The sequence below is a fragment of the Aristolochia californica genome, unplaced genomic scaffold, assembly GCF_029961685.1.
Source record: "Aristolochia californica isolate CCGP_79_NKW_82.1479 unplaced genomic scaffold, dmAriCali1.0.hap1 SCAF_6, whole genome shotgun sequence".
NCBI lineage: Eukaryota > Viridiplantae > Streptophyta > Magnoliopsida > Piperales > Aristolochiaceae > Aristolochia > Aristolochia californica.
Genome location: NW_027182257.1, coordinates 38,532,246 through 38,559,229, shown reverse-complemented (window position 1 = coordinate 38,559,229; position 26,984 = coordinate 38,532,246). Strand labels below are relative to the sequence as shown.

The window sequence follows — 26,984 nt, the reverse complement described above, 5'->3', positions numbered from 1 at the left end:
TTTATCATTGGTTACCTCTTTATTCTACTTCTTCTTGTACTTCTCCCCCTCAAGTTGGGGATCTCTTTGTTCTTTACCAAGAGACCCAACTTGCACAATATAATGGTGAGAGAAGAAAAATCACTCCTAGCCATACCTCAAAACTTCATATACCAGTTAAAACGATCACAGTCTGAAACACACTCCGCTCAATTTCAACGGCGGACAAATAGCCCAGCTTTAGGGCACAACAAAGAGACTGCTCACTTTCTAAGGGTAGCTCAAACAAAAAACACCTCTTGGGTGAAGAATAAAAAAACTAGACTTAAGCTAGATGTTGGGCACATTCCTATACTTTTTAGGTAGTGGGTCTATAGTCATTGCTCTGAAGTGATTTTAACAAAAACAAATTGAAAAAAGTACTTTGAGGAATTAAGAATGTGAATAAAAAGATACCATATCACATACTTCAAAAGGAAAGAGGCGCACAATGCAGCTCTTCATACTTCTAAGTAAGATTGAAGCACCTTTAGACCAATGGATGGATAAAAAGTGATCAGGTTTTACTCAAGAGGGAAGTAAAAAAATAATTCCTCTATGAACATGATGAATAAGAAAACTTAAAAAACCCTAATAAGAAAGTTTTGAGATGGAATATAATAATGGAAACTTTCTAAACATAGACTTCTCATACAAGGCAATTACTTTTTAACACAACTAGACCAATTTGGAAAGAATTATTCAAAAGATAAATTCTAGAATAAGGAAGGTTTTAGGCCACAAATATTTGAATTTAGAATGAGCAAATAAGACTATCTAATTCAAAATTTTCAAATATTAGAAAAGGCGTCAGTTCATTATGGCTCGAAGGCAAATAGGAACATCAAGGAGGGCCTTGTATCTCCCTCCCTGTGGCCTTATTTTCTGAAAAATGGAGACAATATCATTTGGAGCAAAGAGAAACACAATTTCTTTTTAATTCTTTATTCTTCAATATAATGAGAATCACTATTTCAAAGAATAGAAAAAAAAAAAAGAAAATTGATTAGATGGGAAAACAGGTGGAGTTTGTAACTCAAACACACAGGTATTCAATAGTTAAAGCGTCCCTTCAATTACTCCACTAGATTTTAGATAAATAGGTTCATAAGGATAGAAAGATATATTACCTGAAATCAGGAGAGTTAAGAATGGAAATTGCAGATCCTTCTCCATTAGCCTGGATAGAAGCCGAAGCTAATATTAGATGCTCAACTAAGCACATGCAACTTCTCAAGCAGATTCAGTTTACACTTGTTAACTGAGAAAGGAACCATATGTAGTTCTTTTTTTCTTGTTAGATAGAACTCCCATACCTTTTCTCTCTGGTAATTCAATTACTATGGCAAAAGAAACAAGAGTTAGGTCACTGGCAAAAGAATCCTTGAACATTGTGAGTGCAACTATCCTTCAAATTTTATTTTACCAAGTATCCATCTCTTAGTCTTTTGTCCTTCAGTTGGCACTCTACAGGTGCTTTTATCTATTAGTGGTCTCAATAAACCACACACACAGAATATGCATCATATGTTTTCTTTACTTGCTTTTAGAAAAAAAAAAAAGCAATCGGATTAAAAGTTCTGAATAATAATAAAAAATCCTATGCCAAGCATCTCCTGAGCCATCCAGATATTCCTACTGTGCAAAATACACACTATCATCATTGTCGTCGTCATCTCATCAGTGTTTCAACCATGCCAATTTTCAGCTTCACAACCGATTCTGATATATCAGCTCCACATCTTGCCAGAGCATCAATTAGCATTAACAGAACCCATTTTACCGGATGAACTATAAGGTTTCTGAATTCAGTTGAGACCAACTAAGATGACTCTTTATTATTTTCTAGTCTACAGGTCTAGTAGTAGTTTTTTTGACAATATTTATCTCTGGTCTGTCTTTGTTTTTTTCGCCTGAATCTGTAGGAATATTCTTCTCTTCTAAATGCATCTTTTGAAGATGTTGTTCAGTGCAAAATATATGTTCCAACTTAACTAATTACACAGTGACAAAGTACAACATTCAAAGGATTCTGCTCAAATACTGAGGGTCTACATCTTAAAAGAGAAGGACCATGTTCCAAAAGCCATTTTTTGAATATTTCCATGCATCGAAACAATCTCTAGCAAAAAATTGGAAATGTCACAGATATACACAAGCTAATACAGGATTACCTGGCAACCAAAGCATGAGCTTCCATATGATGGACTCCAACAAATGGTAGACTGAATTTTCCAGCTATTTTCCGAGCCTTGCTGACTCCAACTACAAAATAAATAAAAGGATCATAAACTTAATCTCACTTAGGTAGATCTTCATATCTTGAGTAGACATGCTAAGAATTGACACAACTGAAGATGCAAGTGATCAGGAAAGAACCTCACTCATTTCGGTTCACCTAAATCTAAAACTTCTCCCAGGTTCAGTATTATTTAGTGAGCAAATCATCACCATAGCAAAAGTGTAAATAGCTAGATTTTTATACCTCGCAGACAAAGACTTAAGCCTGGACCAATAGTAACAGCAACGGCAGAAAGATCTCCCTCTTTAACATTTGCTTCATCCAGTGCTTGTTGAACAACCTGAATGCATAAAATACAAACCCAGGTCCCATGACTTCAACAGGAAAGTTAAACTGAATAAAAAATGAAACAGATATTAACTATTTGACTTCATGAAAATACATAAAAATGTTAAACCTGATCAATCACTAGGGCGTGAGCTTCTTCTGCCATTTTAGGAGCAACTCCCCCAAATTGTGCGAGCAAATCTGCCTTAACAGAGTGGCAAACTAAATGTTCAGAGAAGTATAAATGTAAAAGAACAACCAGCATCTAATTTTTAAATATTTTCAATGCTTTAATGGAACTGAGCTCTTTTAGAGGTGTTGATTGAAAACTAATAGGAAGTGGAGTTCACCCGATCAAATTTAGGAAAAAGCATCAGAATTGTCATTCCACCCAGAAGAAAAAAAAAAAAAAAAGAATGCCAGGGAAAGAAGACATAAACAGATAATAACAGGCAAATACGGTTACTGAATTCTGGACATATAAATCAGAAATCACCTGAGAAGACACAACTTGGCTAAGAATGTCGCCGTTGCTTCTTACCTGACCCCAAAACCAATTGAGATAGAAACCAATTAACTACAAGCTAATACCGGAAATGTTTCCGCTATATTTATAACGTGAGGCTCGAACATGACAAACAGTAAACTTACTACTGCTGCAGCTGTGTCATCGCAGCTTGTCTCGATGCCGAGAACCACCATATCGTCTCCTGCGCCTATAACTCGGCCGGATATACCACTAGGGGACGTCCGGGCAGTGAAACTAGGAGCACCGATGAGCTCACTATAGTATTTGGAGGGAAATTTTAAGGGGTATGGAGCAGAAATTGCAATGCTCCTCCTCCTAAAGCAGCTCATGAAAGCATTTTCCAAGGAGGGAACGGAAACCCGAAGAAGATTGACACGGGCAAATGTCCTAGGGAACCCGAAGACCGAGCATACTACCATTATCGCGTGCGCTAGACCTTGAGCAGTTGCAACCAAAACGATCGGCCCGTATGCGTTTCAAAAGGGTTAAATTTCCTTCGCGGCTTAAGCGCTGGGGGCCTCGGGCGCTATACATCTCCACCAGTCTCACTTCATCTACGCGCGGCAGGGCGCCGTCTAAATTTCCTTGGCCATGTTATTTAGTTATATCACGGCCTAAAAAATATAAAAACGCATGCATTTCGCAGTGTGATTTGGGTCTAAACAGTATTGCATGTATGTATCTCACCGAAATAAACCAGGAAGATTCACAAATTTTCACACAATTTTTTCCTGTAGAGGCTCTCATCAATGAAAAATGAAGAGACAACGAGAAATTTGAAAAAGAAATTATTTTGCCAACTTAGTTTTGGGAGGTAAGGAAGAGACAAAAACATAAGATAATTATAACACTAACACCCAAACTTGCCTGTATCTTCTAATACTCCCCCTCAAACTGGTGGTTAAAAGAGATCGTATATCCCCAGTTTGGTACATGTTGTGGACAAAACCTTGGAGTTAAATTGACTTTATGATAACATCAACAAGTTGTCTATGATTTGAGACATGTTTAAGACATAATCCATGCTTGCAACTTTTCTCTTACAAAATGAGAGTCCACCTCGATATGCTTAATTCTCTCATGGAAGACTAGGTTGGAGGCAATGTGGATCTAACTTCATTGTCACAATAAAGTTCCATCAGGCCTTATTTGTGGAATCCCAATTCTACTTAAAGAGATTTAATCCATAGAATCTCGCTTACTGCATGTGTCATGGTTTTGTATTATGCTTCTACACTGGACCTTGCAAGCACATTTTGTTTTTTACTCCTCCGTGTAACAATTGCCTCCAACTAGAGTACAATATCCTGAAGTATATATTCTATCATCTGGTGATCCATCCCAATTAGCATCAGCAAAACTTTCAACCTTGAAATGACATTGACGCTTATATAGAAGCCCTTGTCCTGGTGCCTTTTCAAGTACCTGAGAATCTTCTCCAATGTCTGCCAATGAGACATTTGAGTTTTATACATATATTGACTAGCCACACTAACTACAAACACAAATATATGGTCTATAAATAAGTTTTCCAACTAGTCTCTAGTACTTGCCCACATCAACTTCTTCTCCCGAGTCAGCGCATAATTTAGTATTTGTCTCCATAGGTAGGGGTGGCATCGAGCCGAGTCGAGCCCGAACCTGCTTATGTTCGAGCTGAGCTTGATTTAAATATTTCGAACTTGAGTTCGAGCCGAACCCAGCATCAAGCCTAAAATTGTTATTGAGCTCGAGCCCAATAATTTTAACTGAGTTCGAGCCGAGCTCGAGCTTCAACATTCATTTAAAACTTTTCAAAAACTACATGACTCGAGTTTGAGCTCCAACATACATTTAAAACTTTTCAAAAAATATATGTCTCGAGTTTGAGCTCCAACATACATTTAAAACTTTTCAAAAAATACATGTCAAATAAATTGTATATAAAGTTACGCATATATTTTACATAAAATTGGGCATGACCTCTACATAAAATTGGGCATAATCTATGTATATAATACCTGCATAAAATTGTCTATTCATTCCATTAACACTCCATAAAATTGTCTACACACTCCATACCCTCCATAAAGTAGTCTACACACTCCATACGCATAATATTATGAATAAACTCCATACAATAATTAAACACAACAAAAATAAATGCAATATCTATATCAATATCAATTTACAATCACCCAAATAAAAACTATAAATCCATTATAAATTTATAAACTATAGTTGTTTCTCTTAATGCTAGAAAACAATATACGTCCCCGCATGAGCAAAATCTCCACCTTTGACAAAAATAAAAAAATAAAACTTATTATTGTCAGATAAAAAAATACTCTTCCACTACTAGTTATTTAATGTAGTTAAAATTATTAAAATTACCATGATGAGAAAAAGATGAAAAATCATGTAACTGGTAGCATTATCTCTACAATCTTCTTCTGACTCTGTAATCATAAAACAAAATTTTAATAAATAAAACTAAAAAATATACTAAAAAAATATCATAATAAATAATTATTCAAAAGAAATTCACCTTTTGATTTTTCTTGACACTGTGAAGAGCCCGAACCCAATCACTGCCACAAATCAAAGCTTGAACTGTATTTGGTGCAAAGGAAAAATGATATGAGTCTATTACTCTACTACAATCACTAAAGGTAGACTCTGAAGCTACTATGGATATGAGAATTATAAGGATGTTTGCTGCCATCTTAGATAATACCCGAAATTTCATATGATTCACTTTCCACCATTCTAAAACATCAAAATCATATTGTAAAGTTTCCTCACAAATTTAGACACTTTCTTCAAGATAATTTTCCAATTCTGACTTTAGTGAATTAACTACTTCCACTTGTTTCACATAAGTCAATAACTTTGACCAACCTGAACTTGATGAAGAATATGACCTACAACTTGTGGAAACACTCATAGAGCTAGTACTTGAAGTGATCTCTTCATTTATGATATCCACATTATATAAGATACATATTCATCATAGATCTCATATAAGGTGCGTCGAACTAAGTTTATATTCATTGTAGCTTCCTCCTCAGAATATATCTCTAGCAAACACATTTCGATCAACCTTAATTTGACCCTTGGATCCAAAACTGAAGCAACAACCATCAATAAATTGCATTCACCCCAATACTTCTCAAATTTCTCTTTCATTCCACTAACCATTGTCCTAATGAAAACATTTTCGTTTGTAGAATGAAAATTCAGAACTTCTTTTACCGTATATACCTCACTAAGGTACAAATTAGAAGTAGGGTAGTCACTCCTAGAAATTATGTTAGTAACTACATTAAAAACTTCTAGAATCTCACATACCATTTCAACCTTTTCTCATTCATCAAGACTTGGCTAACAATCATAAGTTGGTTCTCTAACTTTAAATCTAGAGAATGCATCTTTGAATTTTAATGCAGAAGACAACATGTTATAAGTGGAGTTCCAAAAAGTTGGACAATCAATAAGCAACATCTTTTCACCTAGTTCTAGTTGTTGTACAATTTCATAAAAAATGCAAAGTCTTGCATCAGACAGATTTATGAATTTGACACTCTCACGCACATTCTCAATGATATCCTTAATCTGAACAAGACCATCTTGGACTAATAAGTTCAGAATATGAGCACAACAATGCACATGAAATAACTTCCCACCACAAACCAATTTATTTTTTCTAGAAAAATCTTCTTTCAAAACTCTCATTCAAACATCATTATATGCAACATTATCAATTGAGATACTAAATACTTTATTTTTGATTTCCCAATCTTTCAAACACTTGTAGATAGCATATGCTATATCAACGCCATGACGAGGAGGAGGAACATGCACAAAACTCAAGACTCATTTTTGTAGCTTCCAATTACTGTCAATAAAATGCCTAGTAATAACCATGCATTCAATCTTTTGATTTTGGGACTTTAAAAGATTCGTGATAAGACTAATCTTGTTAATCTCTTTTAATAAAAATTCAATTTTTTTTCTCTGCCTCGTACACCTCCATACACTCCTTCTTAATGACCTTACGGGATATTTTCTCATAATTCATATTTTCCATCTTTATTACAAAATTAAATCCCTCCTCTTCTACTATCATGAATGGATGCTCATGCATAAGAATCTAATGAGCAATGAGTACTCTCATTTTAGCTTGATCATATTTGCCTCCAAAGTCCACAAAAGGAAGTCCAGATGGACTTTGATCAACATTAGATCCCATTCCCACTAGTTGAAAGTTTATGGTTTTTTGTTTTCTCATTACCACTTTTCTACCAGGACAACATTTCAAATGTCAACTCATATGTGTGGTCACTCCACTACTAATAACACTCAAATAGATTTTACAATGAACACATTGAGCCTTTTTTGTACCATTAAGTGCGACTTCTTTGAATTCCAACCATACATGAGACATTTTTTGTCTTTTTGAAGTATAGGTAGAGTCACCTTCATCCTCATTTAGGGTGCTTTCATCTGGACCCACTTCTATTACATTAATAGTTCTAGAGGGTAGTGACTCTAGTGGAGTTGAGTCACTATCTATGGCCACACTAGAACTAGTGTTAATTATTGATGTCAATTGAGGAGGAGGTGTTGACATTCTTACTTCTACAAAAAAACAAAATTACAAATTAAAAACATAAAGAAAAAAACAATCCAAACAACAAAGATCCTACATATAATTTAAGATACTTATCAGCAATCAGGAGAACAATGCCTACGAAAATGAACAATTCTAGGGGGAACACTTTAATGACATTGACAGGAAAAGACAAAGCAAAATTATCAAAATTGTTGAAGTAGGAACTTGTATGTACCTCCTTAGGGAGGTTTCTACATTAACTATAACTTCAAAACACAATATCCTAAAATGGAATTACCCAAATACCCTTGACCTTTAACATTCTTATATCGCTAAAAAAATCATATCAGGTAGTCATTATTCTATTATTTTTGGATGATTTATTTTTCAATTACTGTTTTTACCTTTAAGTAAGTTTGGGTATTTTAGTTCATTGTAGTTACTATCTTTTAATAGTAAATTACGTAAAGAGATCTCTTTGTGCTAGATCCACCTTTCTAATCTCTCCCTCTCTCTCTCTCTCTCTTTCACACGCACACACATCTCCTTTCCCTCTTCTTTCTTCTCAATCTCACTTTGTCTCTTAGTCTTCTCTTCTCAGAAAGATTAATAGGATTTCATGGGGTTAATGTAGAAAGATCATGGGTTTGATACTAACTTTAGAAAATTTTAGAGAAAGTAGAGTCCAAAGTATAGGAATAAAAATAAAACTCAGACAAAAGGGAGAGTTTCTTACCGAAGTCTTGATGGATCTTAGCTTCAAAGAATACGATTAGAGAAAGAGCTCTCTGAACCATTTAATTTACTGGGAAAAGGTTGAATGAAACACGCATAGTGCCAAATCTAAGGAGTGAGAGAGAGGTGGTGAGTTAAAACATAAAACAGAGAGCACAACAGAACGGTAGCTAAAAACATAAAAATCAAGAGGCTGAGAGGCAAGAGTACCTTTGAGAAATGAGTAGGAAGGAGCTCCTAAAACAGCACCAGCAGGAGGCGTTCGTCCTATCAAAGATAAATAATGGAATATAGAAGATAAAAAAATAAAAAATCAAGCGTTAGGTTGGCGACAAAAAAAAAACAGAAGATTAAGATAAAACAACTTACCTCTTTCAGTCGGACCTTTACTTTCGTCGGCAAGGAAGAACTTCGGATGAAGAAATCGAAGAGGAAGAAGATAAGAGATGAAGAAATCATAGATGAAGATATCGAAGTCGACAAAGACAAAGAGTGAGGAATCGAAGAGGGAGAATGAGGGATATGAAGACCAAAACCCCCCATTTCCGATGAATCACCACTTGACGAATGACGTTTCTGACCCCTAATCCCAGATTCATGTGAGAAAATTGTGCTGCCAGTGCCAAAGACGAAATGGAAGACATGATGAAACCTTGTTCTCGCGGTGCTTTCTCCCGTGTCCCGACTCCCCCGAATCTCGGGCCGCTCATTAAGTTAACGAGCGGGCTTGTGAGCTTTCGAACCGAACCTTGGGGATTAGGGGGAGTCGTTAACTTAAACGAGCATATCTTGGGTTTGAGATCCAGGTATATCAAATTGAACTGAGTCGGAATCGAGCCGAGCTTGAGCCACTCATGAACCGGCTCGGTTTGATGCCACCCCCCTATCCATAGGGGTGTTAGCAAGGCAACACCCCATCATTCCTATTTCTTTAAGCAAGCCAAGAACATATTTTCTCTGTGATAAAATAATATCATGCCTAGACTGAAGAACCTTAATACCAAAAAAGTACTTAAGGAGTCCCAAGTCTTTTATCTTGAATTCATTACATATCTTCTATTTGACTTGACTGATGCTATCAGTATCACTTCTATTGAATTTAGTACCCCATGATTAGAACCTCAAGCAAAGTAAGAGAGGGAAAGAAGAAGAGGAGAAGAGGAGAAGAGAAGGAACTCGGGTAAAGAAGAGAGAAAGAGAGAAAAGGGAGAAAAGGGAGAGAGCCTTTAGGCTAAGAGAGCTTGGATAAATTTGGAGAAGAGAAGAGAGATTTGATTGAAACCCTTCAACCAAGACCCCTATTTATACTTTTTCTATTACATATTTAGGGAAACTCCTCAATCAATTATGATCCCTAATTACAACAATCAAGGAAGATAAATTACATCAATCAATTACATTAATCAAGAAAGATTACCAAATCTTCCACCTCATGAAGATTCCTCCTCAAGTGATGACTCACAATGCCACCTCAGTGGTTTTGGTCCCACCTTCTAACATTCCCCCTCAAGTTGGGGGTAAAAAAATATTGTAGATGCCCAACTTGCTGCAAATGGTGAACATGATTTTATGAGTGAATGGTTCGGTGATAATGTCTACAACTTGTCCTTTTGAGGAGACCTATTTGAGAGATGATATGCCAACTTGGAATTTCTCTCATATAAAGTGGTAGTCCACCTGAATGTCCTTTGTTCTTCCATGGAAGACTGGATTTTAAGTGATATAAATCGCTGTTTGATTATTGCAATGTAGATCCATAGAGTTTCTTTATAGAATCCAAGTTTAGTGAGAAGGGACCTGATCCATAGAAGCTCACTAACTGTGTGTGTCATGGCCCTGTGTTTCCTAATGAGTAAGTTGTGGTTTGTGCATGTATTGACTCGCTGCACTTATTACATATGATATATCCGGCCTTGTTATACAGAGATAAATGAGTTTCCCTAAAGTCTTTGATATTTTCTGATATCCACATATTTTCCAATGCCTGTAGATAATTTTGTATTTGAATCTATAGAAGTTTCTGCTGGTCTACACCCTATCATTCCTATTTCCTCTAGTAGATCAATGACATACTTCCTTTAAGGTAGTATAATCCTATGTTTGGAATGTAATACTTCAATACCAAGAAAATATTTAAGTAGTCCAAGATCTTTTGTCTTGAACTCTTCACATATCTTTTCCTTAGTTTTCTGAATGTCCTCGAAATCACTATCGGTTAGGACAATATCATCAACTTAGATGGCCAAAAAACACTTTCCCTTTAAGTTTATTTTTAAGAAACACGGAGTGATCTACAGAGCATCTGTGAAATCTGGCCCATATCAGTGCTTGGCTAAATTTATCAAACCATGCACGAGGAGACTGTTTCAAACCATCGAGAGATTTTTATCAATCGACATATCGACTCCCCCTCTACCACAAATCCAGGTGGTTGTTGCATATAAATTTCTTCATTTATATCCCCATTGAGGAAAACATTTTTCACATCAATTTGATAGACTAAACAGGAAGAATTAGCAGCAAGGGATAAAAAGATACGTACCGAGTTCAATTTGACCACTAGAGAAAAAGTTTCCTCATAATCGATTTCATAGCATTGAGTATAACCTTTGTCAACAAGGCGGGCCTTAAGGCGAGCAACTGACCCATCCGGATTATGTTTAACCGTATAGACCCACTTACAATCGATATGTTTCTTGCCTGAAGGAAGAAGAACTAGAGCCCATGTTTGATTTTTATAGAGTGTCTGCATTTCTTTTTCATTACTACCTTCCACCCGAGATGTCTCATAGCCTCTTGATAAGACTGTGGGACAAAGATGGAGGAGATAGAAGCAAGAAATTGATAACATGAAGAAGATAAAAGATGGTTAGACACAAAATTGGATATGTGATAACAAGTAGAGGGCCTAATGCAAGTTATGGGTTCTTTTCTTAAGGTGATAGGCTGAGTATTATATTGTGGTCTAAAAGGAACATGAGAAGATTGATTTACCTCGATAGGATCCGCAAACTCCGTAGGTGTGGTGTCGGTCAATGTGTTAGGGTGTTGAACATATGAAACTTAGTCACATTAAAGAGTAAAAAAAGAATATTGTTGCAAGGTCCAGTGCCAAGGCAAAATATCAAACTATAGCCCATGTAGTTAGCGAGCTTCTATGGATCAAATATCTCTTTATTTAACTAGGGTTCTACAAAGAAGCATCTATGGAACTTCATTGTGACAACCAGGTAGTCATCCACATTGCTTCCAATCAAGTCTTTGACAAGAGGAGAAAGCTTATTCCACGAGAGGACAAAGCTTATTGAGGTAGATTGCCATTTCATATGGGAAAAATTACAAGTAGGTAATATATCTCTTAGACATGTTTCATCCCAGAAGCAAGTTGTAGATTTTTGAATTTATGGAAAAGAGAAATACTTCATTGATTTTATGTAATTAGAGTACATGAAGCCCTATTTATAATAGAGAAAAGTAGTAGAGTCCAATTACAATTAAATTACCCTTGTCCCAATTGCACCCAATCTCTAACACTTAAAGATAAGTCGTACTATAATTAAATAACTCAACATAAATAGAAGACTAACATAATTAAAACACCTTTAAACTGAGACTCTCCTGTGAGACCACCTTTTGTGAGACTCTTGTAAGACGCCACCATATTAATTCTAGCTCTATAAGACTGCTTACCGTGAGAGTCATGTAAGAGGTTTTCATATTTTCTCTTCAACACTCCTGTTAAGCACCTAGCCAATACTACCCAAAAGACCGGCCTATTAGGAGCGGACGACATAGGTACTTAACCTAGGCCCATAACCAGGATGTCCCATAACATCACACTCCCCCCCCCCTTCGCGAGCCGACGACCACGGCAGCGCAACGACACAGGCCCGACCCGGGTTTTTATCCTATGGCCTACCTGTATTTTAATCCAACCTTTGCGCGCGATGCAGCGACACTGGCCTGACCAGGGTTTTGATCCTACGGCCTACTAGTATTTAAATCCGGCCTCTGAACTGTTGTCGGGAATTGAACTCGTGACCGAGGGTCGGCTCTGATACCAAATGTTAAGCACCTAGCCAATACTACCCAAAAGACCGACCTGTTAAGAGCGGAAGACATAGGTACTTAACCCATACCCATAACTAGGATGTCCCATAACAACTCCCCCTCAAGTTGAAGTTTATAACTTCAGCTTGCAATAAAAATGATTATTGGTCTTCAATTTTCTTTGCTGCAAAAATTTCTTAAATGGATACTCACCTACCCCAAAGGATATGTATGTTAATCCACACTTAAAAGAGATTATTTGTGTAAAAAATATGACTTTTATTGAGGAGCAATCCTTTTATCCCCACCGAGGTTCTTCCATTCTATAGGTTTTCCAAGACCTATAGTGTTGTTGGAAGATTCACTCAGGTCCAAAGCCAACAACTATATCCATCTCCATGACTCATTGGCTAATCACCCTCATGTGGAATCTACAGATCTTTTTGGGGTAAGTTCTCCTCCTTATTCATAAGTTATGTTTGGAACCCGTATGACACCTAGCCTACTTATATTAAGAAAGAGCCACGGTCTTGTAATCAACCGTCTACATGTCATCCTATCTCTAATTTTTTTTTTATCTATTTATTGGTTGTCATCTACTTGTTGCGCTTTTCTTGCCTCTCTTTCTTCTCAAACTCTTCTAAAGACTTATCAGGAGGCCCTTCAACATCCATGATGAAGAGTAGCAATGGAAGAAGAAATGGCTACTTCATATGACAATCTAGCATGGCAAATGGTACCTCTACCACCACATAAAAAGATATTTAGATGCAAGTTGTTGTTCACAATTAAACATAACCCGGATGGCACGATGACAAGACTTAAAGTTCGATTGGTGGCTAATGGAAATGCTTAGGGCTATGGATTTGGCTATGAGGAAACAATTTCTCATGTGGCAAAATTAAACTCGATACAAGTTCTTTATCTCTTGCTACAAATTCTCAATGGTTTCTCTATCAAATTGATGCAAAAAAATGTCTTCCTTAATGGAGACGTTAAAGAGGAGATTATATGGATCAATCGTGTGGAGTTGTGGTTGAAGGGGAGTCGGTGTGAAAATTTAAAAAATCTTTGTATGGGCTTAAATAGTACCATGTGCTTGGTTTGAAAAGTTCAGTAGAGCAATGCTTTGGTTTGAATTTCTAGGATGTGTGGTAGATCACTCGATTTTCTTTAAACACATTAACAAGGGAGTCATCCTCCTAGCTGTGTATGTCGGCGATTTAGAAAGTATCAACAAAGTGAAAGAAAACATATGAGAGGAATTTAAAACAAAAGATGGTGGACTCCTTAAATATTTTTTTGGAATTGAAGTGGTTCAATTTAGGCATGGTATTACTTTGTCACAACAAACGTATGTACTTGATTTTCTCACTGAAATAGGGATGTGGGGTGCCATCCTGAAGACACTCCTATGGATACCAACATGAATATGTGTTAGTTCTAAAGAATATGTAGATGTTGGAGAGTACCAAAGGTTAGTAGAAAAATTGATATACTTACTATGACTAGACCAAGTATCTCTTTTGTAGTAAGTGTTGTTAGCCAATACATGCATAAACCTCAAAGATGTCAGTGGCAAGCCCTTGAACAGATCCTTGATACTTAAAAAAATCTCCAGGTCAAGGTCTCTTATACAAATGCATGGTGATTTTAATATTGAAAGCTTTGCATATGCTGACTAGGTAGGTTCTCCGTATGACAAAAATATTGCTTTTGGCTACTACACTTTAGTTGGAGGGAATCTGGTAGCTAGACAGAGTAAGAAGGAAAATATAGTTGTTTGATCTAGTGCAAAGGCTGAGTGCAGAGTCATGACACATGTCATGAGTGAATTGATATGGATCAAGTCACTTGTTACATAATTGGGGTTAAGCAAAAATAATCCTATAAAACTCCATTGTGATAACCGAGCAGCTATCCATATCGCTTCTAATCAGGTCTTCCTTGAGATGACAAAACACATCGAAGTTGGTTGCCACTTTATCAAAGAAAAATTATAAGTTGGTGTCATAAGTCTTGAGTATGTTACAATTGAAGGACAAAGTTGTTGACATATTCACATAGCCCTTGCCTCAGAGACATTGAACACTGCATTCTCAAAGTTTTTGCTCAACCAACAAGAGGGAGCCACACGGGGCGGGGGGGTTGTTGGGGGAGGGGTGGGGTTTGGAAGACAAGAAGGAGAAAGTCATACTTATAGTTTATTTTATATTTTCAGCCTTTATTTCATCCGTTAGGTTAAAAGATATTTATGTAACTTTCTATCTTCAAGTAATTGTATAAACGATTAAGGGGGAATGTTAGGGCATATATCAAAATACTTTCTCTCTCACACCTCATTCTCTTCAACCTCGACTTTCTTTCTCACACCTCATTCTTCCTTCAACTCTCTTGTTTCACAAATTGCCTTCTTCCCCTCTTCACCTCACAAAAAGCTTCCCAAGGCATCACTAATGGAATCCTTAATAATAATCTCCTACAATCACTCCCTCCAAGCCACACAACCATGATCCTACAAATCAAATACAAAAGAAGCAAGGACAATTCAAATTCAAATAATTTCTTAACCTCTCTAGACACAAGAAGAAAGTCAATCTTTGACCTTTTCTAGATAAAATTCTAAATGTTGTAAAGAATTGTATATCTTACACAAATTGTAATCAACCATATAACAAATAACTTAATCAAAATTTTATTTAAAGAAGAATTCTTAAATTTCAGGTAAATCTCATATGTTACCAAATCTGATGGCCTAATCCAAGGGAGATTACAAACACTCAACCCAAAAGAGTAACACCCATTCTCCCTCTTCATCCTTCATGCTCCCTTGACCATTATCTCCTTCCTTTGATTCTCATTCTCTTTCAAACACCATGAATTCCAAATTTGTTTCCATGTAATCTATAACACCATCCATATCTGTCACTTCCATCACCGTTTTCACTGTTGTCAAACTCTCATCCAGCAACTACGTCTTATGGAAAAGCCATTGGATTCCGGTCGTGAATGCTTAATGGAATTTACTGATGGATCCCTCTCTCCTCCATCTCAATTTATTAATGACATTATCAATCCATCCATCATAAAACTACCTATGAGGAATGGGTCTAAGAGACCAACTTTTGGTCAGTTGGCTCAACACCACAATGGTAGAACAAGCTCTTTGCCATGTGGTTGGTTTGAGGACTGCAAGGGACATATAGCTGGAATGTAAATCAATTTTTACAAATCAATCCAAGTTTTGGGAACTGCATCTGTGACAAAAACTACAATTTATGAAGAAAATAGAAGAGTTATCTCTCAACAAGTACTTTACTAAGTTTGAGGGAATTTGTCATGATTTGGCTTCCATTCAAAGTCCGGTTTTTGGAGAAGCCAAGACATTTTGTCTCCACCATGGTTTGAACACCACTCATGAATCTTTTGTCACTGCAATGTTTGCTCACCCTCCACTTCCATTCTATGCAGAAATTCCTCCCATGATCCAAAGTGATGACTAGAGGATCAGTCAGATGCTAGGGCACTCGTTCAATGCCATTGTTCAAACAAAACACCATCTCAAAAATTTCTACGCAACAAGAACAAGTCACATTCATTCAACCAATCTATAGGATCAAGATAAAGAAGCATTTACTATCACAAAAGGAGTTTTTGTCCTTGCTTGGGTACCAAAAGTCTTGGCCAACCATCCTCTTCCGTGCTCCCCACTCTAGTTCCTCATACCCATTTTAAGCTTCCATTGCTAGACACTTGTGTTAGTTAAGGAATGGTAAAAGACAAGAGGTCTTCAGTTATCTCACTATCGGTAAGTGTTCAAATCTATAATGATTCCCATTTTTGCCGAAATGGAATTTACAGGAGGAGGCCACTGATTCTAAAAAGGCGGCCGAAACGGATTTAAAGCCCTTTTCGCGTGGATGGTCGGTACTCTTGGTCAAAATCTGGAACCGCGTTGTCGCTGGGCTGGGTACGGCACCCACAACCTCCACACCCTCTAAAGTCTCGAGTTTAAAGAAACGGCCAGCGGCTGCACGAGTTGCACTTAGCATCCTTTGGATCACGACTCAAACGTACAAAATAGCTGTCAGTTTTAGTTGACTTCAACGCCTTATAATTAATTCGTCTGACTTAAAAGCTTTTTGTTGTGTAGAAAGTCCCTGGGAAATGACAGAGTCAGACCGAACCGAAACCGACCCATTTGAGTCGGCTGGACTCGCTCCAGCCTTGGAGACGACTTATTCTTTAAGACGGCTGTCGTTTAATTATTTATGTTAGCGGCCATTTCAGTGGATGAGTAAAGTTAAAAGCAACCAGCATGTGTAGTGCTGCCACTTGTTCGGTCTTATCGACAAAAAAGCAGAAAGAACAAGTCTCCGTCCGCCTGCCACCGTCGCGTATAAAAAGACACGAACCTGCTTGGGTTAGATGAGCTCGATTTTCGTTTTTCACAAGCGAGAAAGGATGCAATCTAATCTCTCTGTTCTAAGTTCCAATGTCACTTCAATTCCTTACGACCACCGAAAGTGGAACGGAGAAGGAGCGATGTCTCTTGTCCCCCTCGTAATGGCGGTTGCAGGATGGTACGTTGTTGTGTTTGCCAAAGCATGGAGCAAGAAGAGGTCGAGGTTACCACCGGGACCGTCAGGCATTCCAGTGTTCGGTAATCTTCCCTTTCTAGACAGAAACCTCCATCATCATCTTACCCAGCTGGCCCAGACTTACGGCCCCATTATGAAGCTCCGCCTGGGTCGCCGGCTCTGCGTCGTCGTAAACTCCCCCTCCATCGCCAAAGAGCTCCTCAGGGACCATGACGCCACGGTCAGCAACCACGACGTGCCTTCTTCTGCGCTGGTCTTACCCAACGGTCTTCACGGTCTTGCATGGGCCCCGCACGGTCAGCAGTGGCGAACTTTGCGCAGACTGGCTGTCGGCGGACTGCTGAGCAATGCCAGCCTTGAGCCTAAACGCGCCCTTCGAAGCTGCCAGATTGGGCAGATGGTGAGACGTGTCCATGACCAGGCTGACGCCGGCTCTCCGCTCCAAGTTCGAGAACTGATCTACTCCACCCTCTATAACGTGGTAACGGGCATGCTATGGGGTGGAGTCCTCAAGGAAGAAGGAATGAGCGAGGTGGCAAAGGAGTTTCGGCAGGTGGTGGAGGACATCCAGGGCACCTTCGGCCGGCTCAACTTATCAGACTTCTTCCCCTTTCTCGCACCCTTTGACTTACAAGGGCTAGAACATCAGAGGAAGAAACTCTCTGAGAGGCTTCACCAGATCTTGGACTCCATCATAAATAAGCGGCTGCAAATGAACAAGAGATCGAATCAAGCCCAAGAAGATGGAGACTTCCTTCAATTGCTTTTGCGAACCATGCACACAGGAGAGACCGCGATCCCCCTCACCATGGACCACGTCAAGGGGTTGCTCCTGGTAATTTTACTTTCTCTCGAAAATCTCAATAAGTTAATTCTTACAGGGAATCGCGTTTGCCTGCTACTCTCCACGAATTACGCTGAAGTACAACAGGAGGGAGCCAGAGGCCTCTCTGGTTATTTCAATGGGAGGTATTCACTCACCATGTGAATGGATGCAATATTCATCAGGTCTCAATTCGTGTCATTCACGAGAGGCTCCCTCCAAATTCACTTGGCCAAGCGAGTCGCTTTTAGAATTATATTAAACGTTACAAATGAAAAGTGAAGAGCTCAGTCGATCAGTAAGATTTCCATTGACCTTTCTTAGAAAAATAATAGCATAGAGTCATGTCCTATTTTTTTTTTTTTTTTAAATAGATAGAATATACTTTCAATTTTTTTTTCCTTTCCCTTCTCCCTTCTCTCTTAGCCTTAGCCAGACTTGGGCTCAGTTTCGAGCGAAAGAGCTAACGTAAAGGCGGAGGCGCGAAAATCATGCCTCCTCCCCCATTCGTTTCCTTAATTAGATTTGCTGTTGCAATCTCGAAAAGAGAGGAAGAAGATGAAAAATCATTTTATCTTCACGTGCTCCGGTTCCCCCAGAACCAGCTAGTTACAGAAACCAAAGTTTCTGCACTCTTTTGGTTGGTGTTTTATTGAAACACATCCTGATAGTTCTGATGAACCAGAAATGTCGTCGTCCACAGATCCGATCTCGTAAGTGTAAAAGAAATAATAACAGCTAGTGATCGTGTTTTCTGGGAGTAAATGTTCATTCTTTATTTTCAAGCTTCCCAAATATTAAGTGCAACTCAAATGATAGAAATCTTAACGGGGCCAATTTGTTGATTATCTGCAGGACTTGGTGATGGCCGGCATGGACACAACAACGTGCACAATTGAGTGGGTAATGTCCGAGTTGATGAATAAACCGGAAGTGATGAAGAGTGCCCAAGAGGAACTGGACCAAGTTGTAGGGACAAACAGCCTGGTTGAAGAAACTCATCTTTCCAAATTGCCGTATCTAAACGCAATCGTGAAAGAAACCCTCCGGCTGCGTCCGGCGGGTCCGATCATGCTTCCGAGGACTCCAAGCGAAACATGCACGGCCGGAGGTTATACCGTCCCCAAGGGGTGCAGGATTTTGGTCAACTTATGGGGCATGCAAAGGGACCCCGAAGCCTGGGACGAGCCTTCCGAGTTCCGGCCAGAGAGATTCTTGAACAGCGAGAAACGGGACTTCAGTGGAAACGATTTTCACTTTTTCCCCTTCGGAACTGGGAGGCGGATCTGCCCAGGTGCCCCATTGGCTGATCGAATGATAATGTACGCACTAGCGACGCTTTTGCATATGTTCAATTGGCGATTACCGGAGGGGACGAAGCTGGATCTGACGGAGAAGTTCGGGATGGTGATGAAGAAGGCAGAGCCACTCGTCGTCGTCCCATCGCGGCGATTGTCCAACCGGGACCTGTACGCCTCTATTTTATAATAAATTCCTGGAAGTTGTTTTCGTCTCTTCGCCAATCTGGGTTCGGCTCCAACCACAGAACTATGAACGAAAGTCATCCAACCTTTCGGACAGGAAAAAGGGGGGCTCCCTCGCCAAAACACATTATGTAGGGAACCAGCAGAATCATATATTGAGTTAAAGTATGGTGTTATTTAAACTCAAAGTTGTCGATCCCAATGGGTGAAGGTTGAGCTGTCCAGGGGCTTATTGCTCTATAATATTATCCTTATGTTTGTTTAGATTACATGTTGGATCCCAGTGGAAATCCCTCTAGTCATCCTTTTTGAAATGGGTCAATTGAACATTGTTCTCCAAATTTCTTAATCTGATCAATCATCTAGGGCACACATAAATCATACCAAACACAATCATATATGACTTTATTGGTATCTGGCCACATCCAACGGTGGAGCCATAAAATTTCTTCTAAAAGGACCAAAGGTCTTTCAGCACCAAAACTAAACGTTACTTCCGGGGGCTGTTTCAAATTCATTTCATTCGTCTACATGAGTTTGATCTTTAAACTTAGTGTTAGTGCGGACTAATTCATATGCACTAGAAAATAATTTTCAATGTTAGTGCCCCAACATGAGAAAAATATAAAAAATAAGAGAATTAGTACATTGTAACAGTATACTTAATTAAAATATAATACTTAAACCCCATATTAGGTAAAACAAACGTGATTACTACACGAATAAGTAATTTATTGTGTAATAAAAATATATTAATATACTAATTAATTAAATTAGATATAATATTATTTAATGAATGCAGTTTATTATACATTAATACAGTAATTACGTGAGCCAATTAACTGTGCACATGATTAATTATAAAAAAATAGATAAATAAATTTAAAAATAACATAAACGAATGTAATAAGTTTAGTTATTAATTTATTAATAACATATGACATACTTTAACCTAAAAAGGAATGATTAAATAGAAAAAAATTGATCAAATCATAACTATAACACACTATATATTTTTACGTATTATGAATTAATAATATGTTTTCGTTAAATTTAAAACCATTGATTTTATTAATTAAAAAAATTGGTTAATTAAACCAAAATAATTGATCAAAATTTTGATTTAATAATATTTTAATTACCACTATTAAATCACTAATATAATACTGTAATTTAAAAATAAATATAATGAATAAATAAAAAAATTAATAATACAAGATTGTTTTTTTACGTAGGATTAATTAATAATATATTTCTAAAAAATTAAAAATAATTAATTGATTAAATACATACTGTAACTATATTTTATTTACCAGACTTAAATATCTAGTTTAATATAGTAATAAAATTTAATAAAAATAATAAATATCCATGTTCAGAGGCTCCATTTTGGGAAATGATCCTTTTTCTATTTGCCCTTCTGCATGTTAGCCAAAAAACATTATGCAGGGAACCAGCAGAAATAAGTATACATGACCCTTCATGGGGCAACCTGGTCAATCATTACAACTTTGTCAATCTCTACTGTAACTATTGAGTTAAAGTATGGTGTTATTTAAACTCAAAGTTGTCTATCCCAATGGGTGAAGGTTGAGTTGTCCAGGGGCTTATTGCTCTATAATATTATCCTTATGTTTGTTTAGATTACATGTTGGATCCCTCCAGTCATCCTTTTTGAAAAGGGTCAATTGAACGTTGCTCTCCAAATTTCTTAACCTGATCAATCACCTAGGGCACACATAAATCATACCAAACACAATCATATATGACTTTATTGGCATCCGGCCGCATCCAATGGTGGAGCCATAAAATTTCTTCTAAAACGACCAAAGGTGGGGCTATAGACAACAAAACTAAACGTTACTTCTGGGGGGCTGTTTCAAATTCATTTCATTCATCTACATGAGCTTTATCTTCAAACTTTGTGTTAGTGCGGACGAATTTATATGCACTAAAAAATAATTTTTAGTATTAGTGCCCCAATAAGAGAAAAATATACTTAATTAAAATATAATACTTAAACTCCATATTAGGTAAAACAAACATGATTACTACACGAATAAGTAATTTAATGTATAATTAAAATATATTAATATAATAATTAATTAAATTAGATATAATATTATTTAATGATTACAATTTATTATACATTAATACAGTAATTATGTGAGCCAATTAACTGTGCTCATGATTAATTATAAAAAATAGATAAATAACATTAAAAATAACATAAATGAATGTAATAAGTTCAGTTATTAATTTATTAATAACATATGACATACTTTAACCTAAAAAGGAATGATTAAACAGAAAAAATTGATCAAATCATAACTATAACTCACTATATATTTTTACGTATTATGAATTAATAATATGTTTTCGTTAAATTTAAAACCATTGATTTTATTAATTAAAAAATGGGTTAATTAAACCAAAATAATTGATTAAATGTTTGATTTAACAATATTTTAATTACCACTACTAACTCACTAATATAATACAATAATTAAAAAATAAATTTAATAATTAATAATATATTTCCAAAAAATTAAAATAATTAATTGATAAAATGCATACTGTAACTATATTTTATTTACCAGACTTAAATATCTAGTTTAATATAGTAATAAAATTTAATAAAAAAAATAAATACACTACTTTATTAATAACCTAAGAAAGATTATTCTAATAACGAGTTCGTGCATTTAATATTTAAATAATCAAGTTACAAGTTTAGTACACAACAACCATATAAAATAAAAATATTAACCATACTGATAAGTTTTGCAACGTTATAATTCAAACATCGTCATTAATAAATCTTCTCAAAGAAGATAGTATACTTAAAATGCATTACAAATATTTTCTTGCACAATATTTAAACCACCCGACCTTCTCTTCCACTATCATCTTCGTAAACATGATATTTTTACTTGGCGTATCCAACCATTCAGGAGCGCAATACTTCATGTCGTCCAACAGGTCCGAGATTTATCTTAGGGCTTTGACCCAATCTTTTTTGACATCTCCCTCTTTAGGCTTCTTAACATCGTTTAATGCCTGAGCAATACGGTTAACTGCATCAATGAATCTACCAGTGTCATCAATGGACACTTCGCTTCTCTTTCTACGACGAATTGAAGATGATGAGTTACTTTTCGAGATTGCTCAACTGTCGACTCATTTCCACTAATGAATGGCGATGGAGTTTCCCTAACTACATCGACATCTTCGAGCTCGTCCATTGGGATAGAATCCGACTCACGGAGGAGTTCATCGCCTAGATCTACAGTAGTTATACTAGCTATCCCCATGGCTATTGAGTTTCCCACTACCAAAGCCAATTTATTTTAAAGGGGGCAACCTTTACGTCCATACTTTTCAGTATCTCTATGCTCCTACAAGAATAAAACATCTTTTAGACTTCTTGGAAGTGTTCAAGTAATGCGAAAAACATATAAAATATTTTACAGTACATCATGATTTACTGAACTTTATGTAGTTTTGCCATACAGAATGACTTGCAGTAACTTGTTGTGTGGTTGCATCCCAACTGAACCCACTAGTATTGAGACAACTCGTTACCGTTTGGTATGTTTTCTCCCATGATCTTGTTCAATTCTTAAGCTGGTCAAGAATTTTTTTATTGACTGCATCTTCATTGAACTTATTGACTCAGTCCATATATCCCTCATGCTTCAAAACCCCATTGGGTAACTTGTTCCCTATATTGACTTGCTTGACCAAGAGATCAAGCATTTTGCTGTCCTCTTCAAAGGTCCAAATATCATATGACCGAGCAATTGGTTGTCTTCTTAAAACTATTTATAATCTAAATCCGAGATGGTCCTCATGGAAAAAACTTTAATCAGACAACCATTACCTGTCACGGAAACACAAACCACAAAAATAAAATACCATGTGGTGGATATTTATAACACCCGAATCTCCTCACCACATAGCAAAATCATTCCATAACACTTTAAAAATTTTCAACAATATTCTAAAATATTTCAAAATTAATCAAACTATTTTCATTGCATATGCACTAAACAATGCAAAAACACACACATCAAGTCAAAATTCACCGAACTCCCCTAGTAGAGCCTCATATTACTTCATAGCCACTACGAACTGGACCTCAACAATGATGGGGGTCGGGTTTCGTTGGCTAATGGACGCCCGTGTAGGCGACTCAACCCTGTTTGAACTGGACTAAACACCCCAAACTCTAAACCCTAATCGAGAACCCTAAAAAAATTAAAAAGATCCCTAAACCCTAAATCCAAATTCCAGAACCTAAACGCTAAACCCTAGACCTTAAAACCCCTAAAAGCCTCAAACCCTAAACCCTAAACCCTACCACCCCAAAACCGAGAACCCTAATTTTTTTGAAAAAAACCCTCACCCTAAATCCATAACCTAAACCCTAAACCCTAGACCTTAAAAACCCTAAAAGCCCCAAACCCTAAACCCTATCACCCTAAAAATCGAGAACCCTAAAAAATTTAAAAAAACCCTTAACCCTTATATATCAAACACTAAACCCTAAATACATTAAACCCTAACCCCAATCCCGAAATTAAACCCTATAAAGACGAAATTGAACCATAAATACCATGAACCATAACTCTAAATCCAAAAATTATGCAACAATCAATACAAATTAAGCACAAAAATTAAAATTAAATCAAATACAACACTAAATTAATAAAAATAATTAGGGTTTAGGCTTACCTTATGAAATTTGGGGAAAACCGAAGCCTAAGGGTGAAATCAAAGCCGAATGGGGAAATTGATGCCGAATCGAAGTAGAATAGAAAAAATCAATGTCAAAATATAAAAAATCAAAGAAAATCAAAATCGAACGAAATCGGGAGGTATTTTGGAGGAAAAGAGAGTAGTGACAGGGAGAAGGGAGTGGGAGGCCGAGAGAGAGAGAAGAGAGGGAGGTTGAGAGAGATAAGAGAGAGGGAGAAGCGACCAGGAGACTTAGAGGGAGAGTGAGAGCGAGGGAGAGAGAGGGAGGCCGAGATGACGTTCACAGTGAGAAGGAGAAGGGAGAAGGGAGAAGGGAGAAGGGAGATGGAGGCCAAGAGAGAGAGAGAGAGAGAGAAAAATTTTTGAAGGAAGAAGAGACGAGAGAAGGAGGAGACCGAGAGAGGGAGGGTGTAGGAGAAAGATTGAAAACAAATTGACGTGGGTTCGAAGCGTTGCGGCCACTTCATCCGGATGATTCACAATATACTGTGGAATCCGGATTCTTGAAATTAAACCGTGGAGTTGATTTTAGCGTTCATTTGATTCTTCAACATGAGTTGGATGCTGGTGCTCCACTAACGACGTTAGGAGTTGAATTGAGTAATGCGGCTGAAGTTCATCTCATGCATCAAGTTGACTAACTCCCTTTAGTAAAATATAATTTATTTACCTTAAAACTTAATATATATGTTTCATGAATAAACTAGTTGAATATGAAGAAAATATATGTAATTATTAATTAAAATACAATGGCTTTATAAGATTATTGATATATTTTTATTGGTTATGGTATTTATTTATTATTAATGTTACTTAGACATCATAGCTAAGGGATGTTGGCTTGCCTTCCATTATGATATTCCTAAGGTTTTTGAAACAAAATATTACATTCTCTTTCAAATATCTACCAAAAAATATATACTTGTTGAAAGACAACCACGTGTATAGGGGTGGCATGACTAGTAAATAAGGAGAACTTTCATAAAGATGTCATAAAATTATAATTATGCAAGTTGGTGTATGTCCTCTTATGTCTTTTTTTCTTTTGAAGCATGTTGTCTTAAAAGCATTGTAGTCATTGTAAACACATTCCCACAACTATAAATAAAACCTCAAGACATGGGGTAGAGCTTTCAAGCCACTTCCTCTTGGCTCAAATTCGTCTTTACACCTCTCTCTCTTTTCCTCTTCTTTCTCTCCCTTGGTTTCTTTTTTCTTCTCTCCCAAGAGCTAGAGTTCATCTCTTCTCTCATTTCCTTGAGATCTCTTGTGTTTATGTGTTGGCCCTAAAAATCAACATGGTATCAAAGCGAGCAAAGATTTGACATGAAAAAGGAGAAGAAGATGGAAAAGAATGCGAATTGTATTAATCTTAGCTACTGGTGCAAAAGTATCTTGATAGTCTATCCCATACCTTTGCGTATATCGCTTTGCAACTAGCCAAACTTTATATCTTTCAATACTTCCACCCGGTTTGAGTTTCACCATGAACACCCATCGGCATCCAATTATCTTCACTCCTTTAGGCTGTGTAACAAGTTCCCACGTGACATTCTTTTGTAGAGCCTCCATCTCTACATTCATCGCTTTTTTCTATTTTGGATCAGCTAATGCATCCTGCACATTACTAGGAATATAAACCTTGGACAATTGATCAACAATAGATGCATACGATTTAGTCAACCTCTGGGAGGACACATAATTGTTGATTGAGTATTTGGTCTTGGCTTCAGGATCAGGTTCATACTGTTTCTTTGGAACTCCCCTATTCAATCTTTGTGGATATATAGGAGTTATATTTTCTGTACGAACACATGTTTCAATAAATTTATCAAACACATGATTCGTATTTACTTGAGGAGGAACATTTTGGGTTGATTCTTCAGTTGATGGTGCAGATGGGGGCAACTCTGATAATTTTTCAGGAGCAATTAATGATTCACTCTCAACTTCATGGTTGGGAGCACAATCTTGTTGCACATCATGATGACCTGGTTGGTTAAAAAATTCATTCACCGCTTCTAACTCAGCACTACCACTATTCTCTTGTTGATTAAACAATTCATTCACCGTTTCTAACTCAAAAAACTTAGCCCCTCTGCTATTCTCTTCACTTGAGCTCTCCCCCTAAAGAGAATTCCGAGAGACTCCCCCTGAGTAATAAGGTTTTAATACATGGAAAGAGGTATCTAGAGTTACATGGAGCTTTTGGGTGTGTGGATCATTGCACCGATATCCTTTTTGAAAATCAGAATAGCCAACATAAACACATTGTTTGGTACATGGATCATGTTTATTGCGCAAGACTTTTAGGATATGAACATATACAGTATACCAATAAACCCGGGGTTCAAGATTCGGATGATGGGGAATGGAAATTTGGGAGTGCAGTGTTTGTTGAGAATTTTGAAAGTCTATAACTCGAGAAGGTGTTCGATTGATAAGGTAGACAGTAAATTTGACAGCTTTGCCCCAATAAAATCGAGGCATGTTTATGCCAAAGAGAGAGTAACGCATTACTTCCAAAAGTTGTCTATTCTTCTTCTTTGCCAATCCATTTTTTTGGGGAGTATAGGTGCAGGAGGTCTGATGACGAATTCCATGATTGTTTAGAAAATTACCAAGAGAAACATCAAAAAACTCAGTACTATTGTAAGATTGCAAAACACAAATCTGCTTCTGGTAACAGTGTGTACCATTTGGTGAAATTTCTTAAAAGCTAGACACACATCACTCTTTTTTATAAGCAGGGATACCCAAGTGAATCTAGTACATTCATCAATAAATGTCACAAAATACCGAGATCGAGAAATAGAAGGA

General features: G+C 36.9%; 2 protein-coding genes across 7 annotated transcripts in view; one reads left to right on the top strand and one right to left on the bottom strand.

Moving 5' to 3' along the window:
* Positions 1-3,551, bottom strand: part of LOC137967152 (probable tRNA N6-adenosine threonylcarbamoyltransferase, mitochondrial) — a 28,232-nt gene extending 24,681 nt beyond the window's left edge. For 5 of the 6 annotated variants that reach the window (XR_011116501.1, XR_011116502.1, XM_068813611.1 and 2 more), the window contains exons 1-6: positions 3,239-3,551; positions 3,084-3,128; positions 2,718-2,792; positions 2,504-2,600; positions 2,193-2,283; positions 1,149-1,198 (exon numbers count right to left, since the gene is read on the bottom strand). Coding sequence is in view for 4 of the 6 variants with exons in the window: in XM_068813611.1 (XP_068669712.1) it covers positions 1,149-1,198; positions 2,193-2,283; positions 2,504-2,600; positions 2,718-2,792; positions 3,084-3,128; positions 3,239-3,535 (655 nt within the window). In the remaining 2 variants the exon portion in view is untranslated. Of the gene's footprint in view, positions 1-1,148; positions 1,199-2,192; positions 2,284-2,503; positions 2,601-2,717; positions 2,793-3,083; positions 3,129-3,238 lie in introns of those variants that run through there. The other variant, XM_068813613.1, reaches the window with a different exon arrangement.
* Positions 3,552-16,890: 13,339 nt separating this feature from the next.
* On the top strand, positions 16,891-19,693 carry LOC137934979 (ferruginol synthase-like). Its single transcript, XM_068779585.1, has 2 exons — positions 16,891-17,931; positions 18,775-19,693. Exons 1-2 carry the CDS (start codon positions 16,924-16,926, stop codon positions 19,405-19,407), a joined length of 1,641 nt encoding a protein of 546 aa, XP_068635686.1. The 5' UTR covers positions 16,891-16,923; the 3' UTR covers positions 19,408-19,693.
* Positions 19,694-26,984: the final 7,291 nt, after the last annotated feature.

What these genes read in the sequence shown, in the direction of transcription:
- LOC137934979 (XM_068779585.1), top strand. Translation starts at nt 16,924, where the DNA reads ATGAGCTCGATTTTCGTTTTTCACAAGCGAGAAAGGATGCAATCTAAT. An exon ending in ACGTCAAGGGGTTGCTCCTG is followed by an intron (nt 17,932 to 18,774) that starts GTAATTTTACTT and finishes GATTATCTGCAG; the next exon opens with GACTTGGTGATGGCCGGCAT.